This window comes from Xenopus laevis, chromosome 5L (assembly GCF_017654675.1).
Source record: "Xenopus laevis strain J_2021 chromosome 5L, Xenopus_laevis_v10.1, whole genome shotgun sequence".
NCBI lineage: Eukaryota > Metazoa > Chordata > Amphibia > Anura > Pipidae > Xenopus > Xenopus laevis.
The window spans coordinates 41,480,910-41,493,631 of NC_054379.1; the positions used below are offsets into that span (position 1 = coordinate 41,480,910).

Sequence of the window (12,722 nt, forward strand, 5' to 3'; positions counted from 1 at the left end):
TATTGGTGTGTAGGCAGCCATCTCCGATCATTTTGCTTGGTTATGTGCTTTCGGAAAGAGCCAGCATTTTAGGATGGAACTGCTTTCTGACAGGCAATTGTTTCTTCTACTCAATGTAACTGAATGGGGTTGCAGTGGGACCTGGATTTTTACTATTGAGTGCTGTTCTTTTATCTACCAGGCAGCTGCTATCTGGTTACCTTCCCATTGTTCTGTTGATGGGATGTTGGAGGGGAAGGGAGGGGGGTGATATAACTCCAACTTGCAGTGCAGCAGTAAAGAGTGAAAGACGTTTATCAAAGCACAAGTCACATGACTGATTTCAAAATTTAATATAAAAAAAATATTTAAAAAAATTCACTTTGCTTTTTGGAAAACAGATTTCAGTGCAGAAGTCTGCTGGAGCAGCACTATTAACTGAGGCATTTTGAAGAAAAATGTTTTCCCATGACAGTATCACTTTAAACCTGCTAGGGACTTCAGTAGTGAAGCCAACGCAATATTCCTTGCTTTCCAAATCCTAAGGCAGGGATGTTTAACTGTTCGGTTTTCCATGCATGGGGGCCATAAGAGCAATGGTAGTTATTAAGCAAAAGCAGAAAAAAGGGGAAATTATGGTACAGTGGAAAATAGCGTGATAAAGGTAATAAGAAAATTAAACTAATGGAAAATCAGTATATAAGGAGAACAGGGAAAGCGATAAGGAGAAGATGGCAGAAAACGAACAGAAAAGGTGCAGGAGAAAGGAAATGGAAGGGAAGATAAAAGGAATGCTGAGAGCAAGAGGAGAAAACTGTCATGATGGCATAAATAAAACAGAAAAGTGTATGACAGGAGGATAGTGTGGAGGGACAAAATATATATTAAGGAACCAATGAAAAACTATATGTGTGAGTAAGTGTAGGTATAACCAGTACTACCCTCCTTACATTTATTTAGGGCCTGAAAAAACATTGGTGGGCAGGTAGGGTGCTAAAGAAGCTTGCAAGACTTTTAAAAGCACACTTAAGGTATTAAATTAAGTCATTTACCTTTTCAATGTTACCATACAGGCAAAATAGGTTGAAAACCCGGGAGCAATTCATCTTTTCCTGATGTAAGCCGCTAACCATGGCTACTGAGCCTACAGGTGGTCCCCCATGCATGTAAGAGGAGGAAGCCTGGGGCAGAGGATAGGCAACCAGCTCTGGAGTATCTCTGGATCCCATCCTGTACAGGTTAGGCAATGGCAACAAAGGGCCATGGTTTCCTAGGGAAGGAAGAGGAAAATAATTAAATTATTATAATTTGCATGGGACTAATATGGGTGCAGTTAATGCCATGATTTAACATAACATTGTTAATAGTACCTGCCAACTAAAATACATACACATACTTTTAACATATACAGAATGTGTTTCTTTCCTTGGGTTTATTTACTCCCTTTTTCTATTTTTTTTTCTAGTATCTTTCTATAGTAACTTTGATCAGAATGTCTTTGTTTACTTCTATATCCCAAGAATGGGAAAAGCCTCTGGTGACTCTACACAGAACATTCTCCCCTGAAAACACGCACATTTACACTCCTTTTTGGGAGACAGTTACACCTCTTACTCCTGCGAAAGGTGACCTGCTGTGGATAGCTGTGATCAAAACTTTAATATAAAATATATACCCTTTAAGGCTTCGAGTTTTTTAGTTATTCCATTTAGCTATAGCGTTATACAGTTATTAAAGGGGTGGCTCCCCTTTGAGATAACTTTTATTATGATGTAGAGACATCATTATATTCTGAGACAATTTGGTTTTATTTTTTATTATTGAGTTTTTGAGCTATTTAGCTTTTTATTTAGCAGCTCTTCAATTTGTATCCTAACCAATCTGGTAATTAGGGTCCAAATTACCCTAGCAACCATGCATTGATTTGAATAAGAGACTAGAACATGAATAGGAGAGGGCCTGAATAGAAGGATCAGTGATGCCCATCATAATAAAAGTTACCTTAAAGGTGAACCATCCCTTTAAACATTTTGAATGGTTTTCAAGTTATTTGTACGTGTAATTGCAATCGAAAGCAGTATTTCTTTATTCCTCTTCTGTTCTTTGGGTCTGACTCATAAAACAATGTAACAGGATCCAGAAAGGGTAAAGTTAGAAAAGAAATGCTAGGTGAAATGCCAATGAGTGGTGCGCCATGGGGAATAAGGACTCAGAGAGCACAACCTTTAAGGTGGTGACTTGCTAAGATTCCGGGGAGATTAATCGCCCAACGACAAATCTATTTTTCTTTGGGCGACTAATCTCCCCGAAAAGCATTCCCGCCGGAAAGAATGTAAATCACCGGCGGGATGGCACTCGGATCGCTTGGTTTTCCAAAGTCGCCCGAAGTTTCCTTGTGAGGCAACTTCAGACGCCTTCGGAAAGCTAAGCGCTCTGAGTGCCATCCCGCCGGAGATTTAGATCCTAGCTGGCAGGAAGGCTTTTTGGAGAGATTAGTTGGCCGAAGAAGAGGAGATTTGTCTTGGCGACTAATCTCACCCGGAATTTTAGTGTATGTCACCACCCTTATAAGCTGAGTTTCAGTTAGTTTTGCACTTATGAGAAGTAGTAAGATTTGCGAGAGAGAGAGAGAGAGATTGTTTTAAAATCAGTTAATGCTGTAGGCATACTGCTAGTGAATGGATGTTGAAATGCTTTGTAAAAGGCAAATTCTTATTTTATATTAGGGATGCACCGAATCCAGGATTCCGTTCGGGATTCGGTCAGGATTGGGCCTTTTTCAGCAGGATTCGGATTCGGCCGAATCCTTCTGCCCAGCCAAACTGAATCCAAATCCTAAAACTAGAAAGTAAAAAATGTTTTCCCCTTCCCACCCCTAATTTGCATATGCAAATTCGGATTCGGTTCGCTATTTGGCCGAATCTCCCGCGAAGGATTCGGGGGTTCGGCCGAATCCAAAATAGTGGATTCGGTGCATCCCTATCTTATATAGATAAACATATGGAAGATATATTGCCGTATGTTATTCTGCCGATAGCTTTCCTGCAATTTAAAACATGTTTCGCCTAAACTGTATAGAGCAACAGAAATTGAAGTTCTAATGAGTGGTCAAAGGATTCCCCGGTGGCTTTGAACATCTTCATATATGCAGGGAAATGGTGAGACGGTAACATCTATCTACAGTATATCTGAGTAAACTTACCATAGCCATCATATCTGTAGGAAGATGGGTGATCCCCCAGAATGGCCTGCCTCTGTCGCCCTTTGCCACGATCTAAGAGGGAAAAAAATTAAAAAAGCAGTTCCAGTGAGAAATCACATTAAACAAAATATGCAGGGCACAAGCAGATGGGTGGCTGTCAATGAGTTTCTTGATAGAATTGGGTGGGCTCTTAAAGGAGAAGGAAAGTCTGTTTGCAGTTGGGGGTGCCAAATGTTGGGCACCCCCAAGTAACATTTGGCACCCCAAGTGCAAACAGACTTTCCATCTCCTTTAAAGGGGTGGTTCACCTTTAAATTTACTTTTGGTATGTTATAAAATGACACCTTTTCAACTGCTTTTTTTTTAATTTGTCTTCAGACTCTTTCCAGCTTTCAAATACCCCATCTAAAAAACAAATAATCTATAAAGCTCCAAATGTATCTATTGCTTCTTTGTATTACTCATCTTTCTATTCAGGCCCTCTCCTATTCATGTTGCAGTTATTTAAGTCAGTGTGCAGTTGCTAGGGTAATTTGGACCCTAGCAACCAGATTGCTGAAATTGCAAACTAAAGAGTAAAAACCTAAATAACTCAAAAACCACAAAATTAAAAAGAATTGCAACTCGCTCTCAACCTAATACACTAAAGGTTATTTTGAAGGTGAACACAACAGGAAGCATCACAAACAACCTTCGTGCTAACCAATGTTCAGAATATTAGCATGTCCACAGCAATACTTGTAAGCTGCTGGACAAAAAACTGAAGCGGTGGAAACAATGGCTGTGGGTGTCTGCTCAGAATTCTATGCATTGTACCCATGCATTACATGCAGAAATGTGACACAATATAACTGATGGCTTCAGTATATTGTAAGCATTTCACCATATACCCGAATGTGTTATCTGTTTAAACTGGTCTTATATCAAATGTCATCTTAGAACACTACAAAGACAATTTTTTTCATCTGTGCTTTCAATAAATTTCAAGATGTATATATGCAGGCTTTAACTTTCACTTTATTTCGCTATACATATTGCTTAACACATTCTGGCACAAGGAAGCCTGATTTATCGGAATATTTGTGTTTATTCATATCAGTGGGAGCAGCAATAATTGCTGTGGTTTTAAAGAAAATGCATTTTCTCTGGTATGGGACACGACAGTTTTACTTGGGAATGAAAGTGCATGTGTCATTTTCTAAATCAATCATTTGTGTCAGTATCATATATTAAGTGAAGGAGGACACGGAGGAATAATGGGTGAATTTAGGCAGGTTAAAGAATTAAAAGTGCCTCAAGGACATAGGTAAAATGTTCTTAATTATTAAAGGGGAACGCCACTAAAGCATAACCTAAGATTTTTGAAAAGTAAACGTAATTTCAAGCAACTTTGCAATATACATCAATTAAAAAATATTCAGACTTTTCATGATTTTTAACGGTTTGGAACAGTTCTCTAAGCCTAGCCCCCTGCTCTCCTGCTGGTCTGTCTGACTACTTTGCTTAGCTGGCTGACTACTGTTACTTTGTATCTTTTCTTAGCCTGCATCCTCCAAACCCCACAATTCCCTGAGTATGTAATTTCAATAAGGAACAAAACAATGCATTGTGGGTTATGTAGTTCCTGTAAGCTGTGGAGAAGTTGTTACAATTTGTAACATCAGTGTAACTTTAGTCCCTCCTTCCCTGCCAGGATTTCAAATGATGCAGAAAGAGAAGAACTGTTAAGTTGGATTTCAGAATAGAAAATGGCATTTATTCATACTTTTTGAAGAAACAGGTAACTGTGATGGGTATATTAGGGGTTTCTGTGTTATATGGGCCTCTTTATCAAATTTCAGTTTGGAAGCCGGCATTCCCCTTTCAATACAAGGGAATAAAGCGATAGAGGGCAGCAGCGAGTATAGATAGTGGCTCCCAGCCAGTGCTCAATTACAAAAAAGTGCAATGTTGCACAACCCCTTGCACAACCTATGCAACTATTATTCTACTATGCTTGCATTGACCCTTATTTAAACTCAGCACAAGAGTTTTGTGCATGAAAGACTCACTCTCAAAGCACAGGAACACAAACATAAGATAATCTAAATACAATCATCTGAGATATTACTTATTAGGACATAAAGCAAGAAAGGAATTGGCACAACAGGAACTGATGCAAGCAGGAATTAACCCTGCATGTTAAACTCACATGTGATGTTTTGGGGACACTCCCCATCAGACATGTTATATGTCTAAGGGGTGTTTTTCCCCCACACTGTGCACCAGGCTCACATCATAGGAGATGCCATGGAGTACTGGTGATTCATTTTTACTTAAGATAACCAACAATCCCCCATGTGAAATATAAAAGTATGGTTACAGTTCTACAGCAGGCTTGGGCTGACACTGAAAATAGGCCTTGGCATTTCAAGCACGCAGATGCCAAAACAGCCCCCCACAAGCAAAATAATAGTATGGCATCTTACAGGAACCCCTCTGGCATTTGCCAGACTGCCAGTATTGGCTTGTTCTGCAGAAAATTATTATAATGAAGTGAAAATACATTAAATGGGTGGTTCACCTTTAAGGTAACTTTTATTATGTTATAGAACTGCCAACTTTTCAATTGGTTTCATTATGTATTTTTTATAGTTTTATAGTTATTTGTCTTTTTCTTCTGATTCTTTGCAGCTTTCAAATTGGCATCGCTTTCCCTTTCTAAGGGTACAACTACACGGACGATTCCTGTGCGTTTGTGCCGGATCCGACACGCTGCACCAAAACGCAGGCGTCAAGTCGGATGCGACGAAAAACAAGGTAAGAAATACAAATGTTGGATGGTGTCGCAGACGCAGCATCTGCAGTGTCTGCAACTCTGCGACAACATCCGACATTTGTATTTCTTACCTTGTTTTCAATCACATCCAACTTGACGCCTGCGTTTTGGTGTAGCGTGTCGGATCCAGCTCAAACCACAGGAATCGTACGTGTAGTTGTACCCTAAAAAAACAAATGCTCTGTGATGCTACAAATGTATTGTTATTGTTACTTTTTATTACTGATCCTTCAATTCAGACCCTCTCCTATTCATATTCCAGTCTCTTATTCAACTCAATGAATGGTTGCTAGGGTTAATTTGGGCCCTAGTTACCAGATTCCTTAAAATATTGAAGAGCTGCTGAATAATAAGCTAAATAACTCATAAATCTTCAATAATAAAAAAATTAAAAGAAATTGCATATTGCCTCAGAATATCACTCTCTACATCTACTAAACATTATCTCAAAGGTGAACAACCCCTTTAACTTTTATTATGTTACAGATTGGCCAATTCTAAGCAACTTTCCAATTGGTCTTCATTGTTTAGTTTTATAGGGTTTGAATTATTTTCCTTCTTCTTGTAACTCGGTTTCCAGCTTTCAAATGGGGTTCACTGACCCCATCTAAAAATCAAATGCTCTGAAAGACTACAAATTGTTATTGCTAGGGATGCACTGAATCCAGGATTCGGCCTTTTCAGCAGGATTCGGATTTGGCAGAATCTTTCTGCCTGGCCGAACTGAATCCGAATCCTAATTTGCATATGCAAATTAGGAGCGGGGAGGGAAATCTCATGACTTATTGTCACAAAACAAAGAAGTAAAAAATGTTTTTCCCTTCCCACTCCTAATTTGCATATGCAAATTTCCCTTCCCACTCCTAATTTGCATATGCAAATTATGATTTGGTTCAGTATTCGACCGAATCTTTCTCGGAGGATTCGGCCGAATCCAAAATAGTCGATTTGGTGCATCTCTAGTTATTGCTACTTTGTATTACTCATCTTTCTATTCAGGACTTCTCCTATTCATAATCAGGTCTCTTATTTAAATCCGTGCATGGTTGCTAGTGTAATTGGACCATAACAACCAGAAATCACAAACTGGAGAGCTGCTGAATAAAAAGCTAAATAACTCAAAAACCACAAATAATAAAAATGCAAACCAAATGCAAATTGTCTCAGTATAATGTAGAGAGTGATATTCTAAGTTACCTCAAAGGTGAACAACCCCTTTAACCTGTGCCATTATTTTCAAAATAGAATATTCTACATTTTACAGTACCATTCCACCCCTTTATCTAAATATATATCTATGAAGAATTTCCTAATGCATCAGTAGGGGTAACAAAGTATATATATATATTTTACACTGGTGGTCGTTTCATTGAAGTATTGTACCATACATAATTAGTATAATGAACATACAAGCTATTAACGTACTATATTGTTTAAAATATCACACAGTACAACAATTGTTCCCAATATTGCTGCATACAACACTATATATAACGAATAAAAGAAGTAAAAATATCAGAGCATGTTTTTAAGACAGTACCTGAGTCCTACTAATAGCTGCATCAGCAACACAATGGGTCTCCTTTCAAGAGGTTTCTGCATAATCCAAAAATTAGCTGTATAACATGGTTTCACAGTTGGTTAACAGAGCAGACAATGTGGAAATATAAATGAACATTAAACTGCTGAGTCGGTTACAAGCAAAGAAAAAATATGAAGACTGTACATTGTTGAAACATAATAAAGTCATAGGTATATTTTACACTGATCAAGTTACAATTATATATTATAACAAACAAAGGAATGCTATGCATCAGAGAAAAGGCCAGTACAGGTATGGGATCCGTTATCCGGAAATTACAAAAAACCATCTCCCACAGACTCCGATATTTAAATATGATTTCTCATGTGTAATAATAAAACAGTACCTTGTACCTGATCCAAACTAAGATATAATTAATCCATATTGGAGGCAAAACCAGTCTATTGCATTTATTTAATGTTTACATGATTTTTTTTAGTAGACTTAAGGTATAAAGAGCCAAATTACAAAAAGATCTATTATTCAGAATGCTCGGAATTTGTGATTTTCCAGATAACAGGTCCCATAGCTCTATATCTGAAAACAGATCTAAAAAAAGGGTAGAGAGTATGTTCTTCAGTCATAAAACAGGACTTAGTCATAATACTGAAATAGTACAAGCAGAATAATGTATTGGCAATCCTACTGAATTTTTACTAAATTTTCTTTTAAATTAGCTAAAAGCAATAGCTACCATGACAACATTCATATATGGACCACTGATTATGTTGCTCTCATGTGATCAAAACTAAGATATAAGATAGACTTTTTTGCTAATAAACATAGTGTAGATGTCAGGAATAAACAGTTTTTATCAATTTTATCGGTCTTGCTGAATTGTCCTTAGTGGAAAGATATACCCATGAAAGAAAATATTTTACAGGGATCTCTATGAACAAATTCAGGGGGCTGTTCTTGTTTCTGTATGCTTCTCTAGGGCTGGCTGCCCACTCTAAAAACTCATAATATTATACAGGTATGAGACCAGTTATCCAGAATGCTCTTGACCTGGGGTCTTCAGAATTCTGCACTGAAATCCATTTTTCAAAAGAGCAAACAGATTTTTTTATATTCAATTTGGAAATCTGACATAGGGCTAGACATATTGTCAGTTTCTCAGCTGCTCACAGTCATGTGACTAGTGCTCTGATAAACTTGAGTCACTCTTTAAAGCTGTACTGCAAGTTGGAGTGATATCACTGCCTTCCACCCCCCACCCCCCAGCAGCCTAACAAAAGAACAATGGGAAGGTAACCAGAGCAGCTCCCTAACACAAGATAACAGCTTCCTGGTAGTTCTACACTCAATAATAAAAGTCAAGTCCCACTGAGACTAATTCAGTTACATTAAGTGGCAGAAATAGCAGCCTGCCTTCAGAAAGTAGTTCCATCCTGTCCAAGTGCAGGCACAATTCACATGACTGGGGACAGCTGCAGTAGCACTATTAACTGATGTATCTTAAAAATATGTTTTCCCATGACAGTATCCCTTTAAGATAAATATAGTGCAGACTATTTGCATTATCTCCACAATAACTACTAGTGAGAGCAAAGCTTTATGTGCTTTGGAATGACTTAGGGCACTGGCAGAAGGGATAACAGTACATTTTGCAACTCCGAATTAACAGCTTAACAGGCTGAAAAATAGTCCATATTGAACCTCCATTCATTAGAAAGGTTATCACCCTCATCTACAAAGTGTGGGCATTTTCAAACAATAACAACGAGGCCCACGTATGGGTTCAGGTAATAATCTTTCAAGTGAATGAAGATGTAATCTGGAGCATTTTGCTGTCCATTCGCCAAGGAGGAAATTGAGCAGGAGACAGAATGGTGATTATTGTTTGGAAAACGCCCACACTTTGCAGGTCAGGGTGATTAACATTAAAGTGAATGGAGGTGCAATATGGAGTGTTTTCCTGTCTGTCGATCTGGTAATCATGGATCAACCCATGTGCCGGTGCCCTTGGACACTGTTAATAAATAAAACTGTACATGTGTGTCAGTTTACTTTGTGTTACTTGTACATGTGTGCTGTACAGTGTTTCCCAACAGAGCTCTGAGCAGTGGCTTTCAAAAAATAAAATGGAAACATATCACAATGCAATATACAGAGTTCCTGGAGTCCTTATAAATAAGTGGCTTACTCTTAAAAAGTCTAACTATTGCAATGAGTGTCTTAACTTCCAGTAATGTCTTAACATCCAGAACCCAATACAGAGTAACTTTCAATCCATGCAAATAGGTAAAGGCCTTGCAAGTGTCCTCCTCAGTGAGCCTGTGGTGGTGATGATGCATGCAGAATGCAGTCAAGGTGAGTTGCGAGTCTGTGGTTCTAGGAGGGTTTTTCAGAGCTGTTTTGCTTGTGCCGATATGGTGCATGAAGGGGTGTGCAGTCAGCATGCTGAGTCCTCCTCTAGACTTCTTAGTGCCTTTTCCAGTCTTAGAGAACAAAGTCTCTTCCGTTGAGATGCAGTGTGCAAGTTTACAGTTTTTTTTTTTTTAATAGATTCCTCCCACTCAACAATAAGAGAGAGAGAGAGAGAGAAAGGAAATGATAGATGTCGAAAGAACTGCTTGGAGAAAGGAAAGTCCTTGGTGCTGCAAATATGTTTGCAAGTATGAGCTCCTTTTCTGAATTTGATCAGGTCACCACAGTAAAAGCTATCTGTGTAGCCTGTATAAAAACCATCCAATATCTGTCAAGACCAGGGATCCCCAACCTTTTGAACCCATGAGCAACATTTAGAAGTAAAAGGAGTTATGGAGCAACACTAGCAGGAAAAAATGTTCTTGGGGTGCCGAGTGCTGTAATTGGCCATTTGGTAGCCCACTATGTGGCTTGACAACCTACATTGAGGCTCTGTTTGGCAGTGCACCTGGTTTTTATACAACCACAACTTGTAAACCAAAACTAATTCAAAAATAAACACCTGCTTTGAGGCCACTGAGGGGTTTGGAGAGCAACATGTTGCTCACGAGCTACTGGTTGGGGATCACTGGTCTAGACATTACATTTATGATGCACAAAGGTGCCGATACAAACAGGACAAAAAGACAAAAAAAAAAAATAACGTACCTTGCCTGCTTAAGTAGGGCTTGCTGTAATCCCAGCTATCATTATCATTCCGAATAACATTAAGTCGTGTGGGCTGTGTAGAGAGATTAAATACAAAGCTAATGGCAAACATAGATAAAAGTCCAACATGCAAAGCAGTTAGAATATGACTTACCCTGGCATATTCAATCTTCAGCGTGCAACATCCAGCGTATATGTCGGCTCCATTTAGAGAAGATTTGGCCTTTTGGGCACTGTGAACTGAATCAAATGTTTACCAGGGTTAAGGAGTACTTTAATCAATACGCATGAATACTGGAGAGTGTCCATAAAAATGTTGTCCATATTTCATTGACCACATACAGTCCATTCATGTAGACTTCTTGATACTGCCAACATTGGCTTACCTAAAGACACTGTAAGGCAAAAGCTGTAATGCAAACAAATATTCTATATAGTTACCAGCCTTTTGTCAGTAACTGCCCATAATTAAGGTAAACAAAACTTAACCCTGATTCCAGAGTATTCTAAAAATGCTAGGGACATACTTTATATACTGAGCAAGGAGGAAAATGTAATGAATTACAGAAAGCATAAAAACAGGACAGGAAGTAGCCAATCTTTTTTGAAGTTGTAGTTATAAATGGCAAATGGCCACGTTGGAAGTGGTAAAAGTGTTGGAAGTGGTAAATGCAGAAAACATTTAGTATGAATGAATGCACACATTTTGCAGTATAATTCTGCTGTTTCCAAGTCGTATGTTTTTGTGAACTGAAATTTACAAATGTATGGTATTAAATATCTGACGCCAAAAGAATATTTCACTTCTCGTTTTAAAGAGTCAGTTCTTTTTAATTCAACCACAGTAAGAGGAACACAGGTTATCCATCCCTGTCACCCAGCAGCAAAAAAAATAAGATAATTGTTTCTGATCAAAACCTTGATATGCTTAGAATGTAGCACTGTATTTTTATGTCCTTTTTTTACTAAACATAATGCTGTGACCAAATCTTTACTGCTTCAAGTAACTTAATTACTCAAGTTTAAATGCCGACAAGGATTTAAAAGTGCTATATTCAGTTCCCATTTCTTGTTTCTTTAGGTGTACACATGCACTTGCAAAAACCGTTTGAAGTAGGACACAAGTTTAGGTAAATAAGCATTTACACTACATACTTATATTGTAGTACAGCTCTTTCTTTAAGGGTTAACTTATTAAGCTGCCTATTATGTAGCAAAAGCAGGAACCCCAAGAGCTGCATGAGTCAGTTACAGCTCTTACAGTCCCAACCATATTGTACACTTTTAACCACATCCACTAAACTTTAATTAGCTTTATAATCCTCCCAAAACCCTTTTACATGTATGTATTTTAGAAAAAATATTTTGCAGGAAGCCAAGCTTCCCTGTGGTTGCAGCAAACAACTACTTGTCCCATTAATGGATGTTTTAACAGAGATGCCAAACTTTTTTAAACAATTCCATTTTTAGACTAATATTTTCGTTTGTTCTTTCTATAATTTTAATAATTACTTTTTCTTCAGTAGAAAACTTTACCCAGATGCACCAATCACTATTCAGTTTAGAGAGGTGTGGTTAGAAATTACCACCTTGACTCCAATTAAGAGCTTTATTGGTACACCATAGGTGGATAAAGTGTCACCATGTTGGTACACACGAGATTTAAAGTGACAACGTGCCATATAAACACATACAAAGATAAAATTATTTATATGGCATGTTGTCACTTTAAATCTCGGGTGTACCAACATGGTGACACTTTATCCACCTATGGACACTTTATCCACCTATGGTGTACCAATATGGCTCTTAATTGGAGTCAAGGTGGTAATTTCTAACCACACCTATCTAAACTGAATAGTGATTAGTGCATCTGGGTAAAATTTCTCTGATTAGTTTTTTTTGTTCTAATTGGTTCAATATTTTGATTGGTGTATTTCTGTTTAAAAATGGCCCTATGATTAAGTGTTTATCACGAAACACGTAAGGCTGTGGACACAATAAACTCTTCACTTGCCTGGTGGAAGATTGCCTTCATAAAGGGAGGTTTCACCTTTAAATTA

At 38.0% G+C, this 12,722-nt stretch overlaps 1 protein-coding gene across 1 annotated transcript in view; it reads right to left on the bottom strand.

The window, feature by feature from the left end:
- hnrnpll.L (heterogeneous nuclear ribonucleoprotein L like L homeolog) overlaps nucleotides 1–12,722 on the bottom strand; it is a 34,262-nt gene that overhangs the window by 7,415 nt on the left and 14,125 nt on the right. Inside the window, exons 5-8 of the mRNA XM_018262930.2 lie at nucleotides 10,814–10,910; nucleotides 10,660–10,732; nucleotides 3,182–3,253; nucleotides 1,032–1,249 (exon numbers count right to left, since the gene is read on the bottom strand). Of these exons, the coding sequence (XP_018118419.1) occupies nucleotides 1,032–1,249; nucleotides 3,182–3,253; nucleotides 10,660–10,732; nucleotides 10,814–10,910 (460 nt within the window). The remainder of the gene's footprint in view (nucleotides 1–1,031; nucleotides 1,250–3,181; nucleotides 3,254–10,659; nucleotides 10,733–10,813; nucleotides 10,911–12,722) is intronic.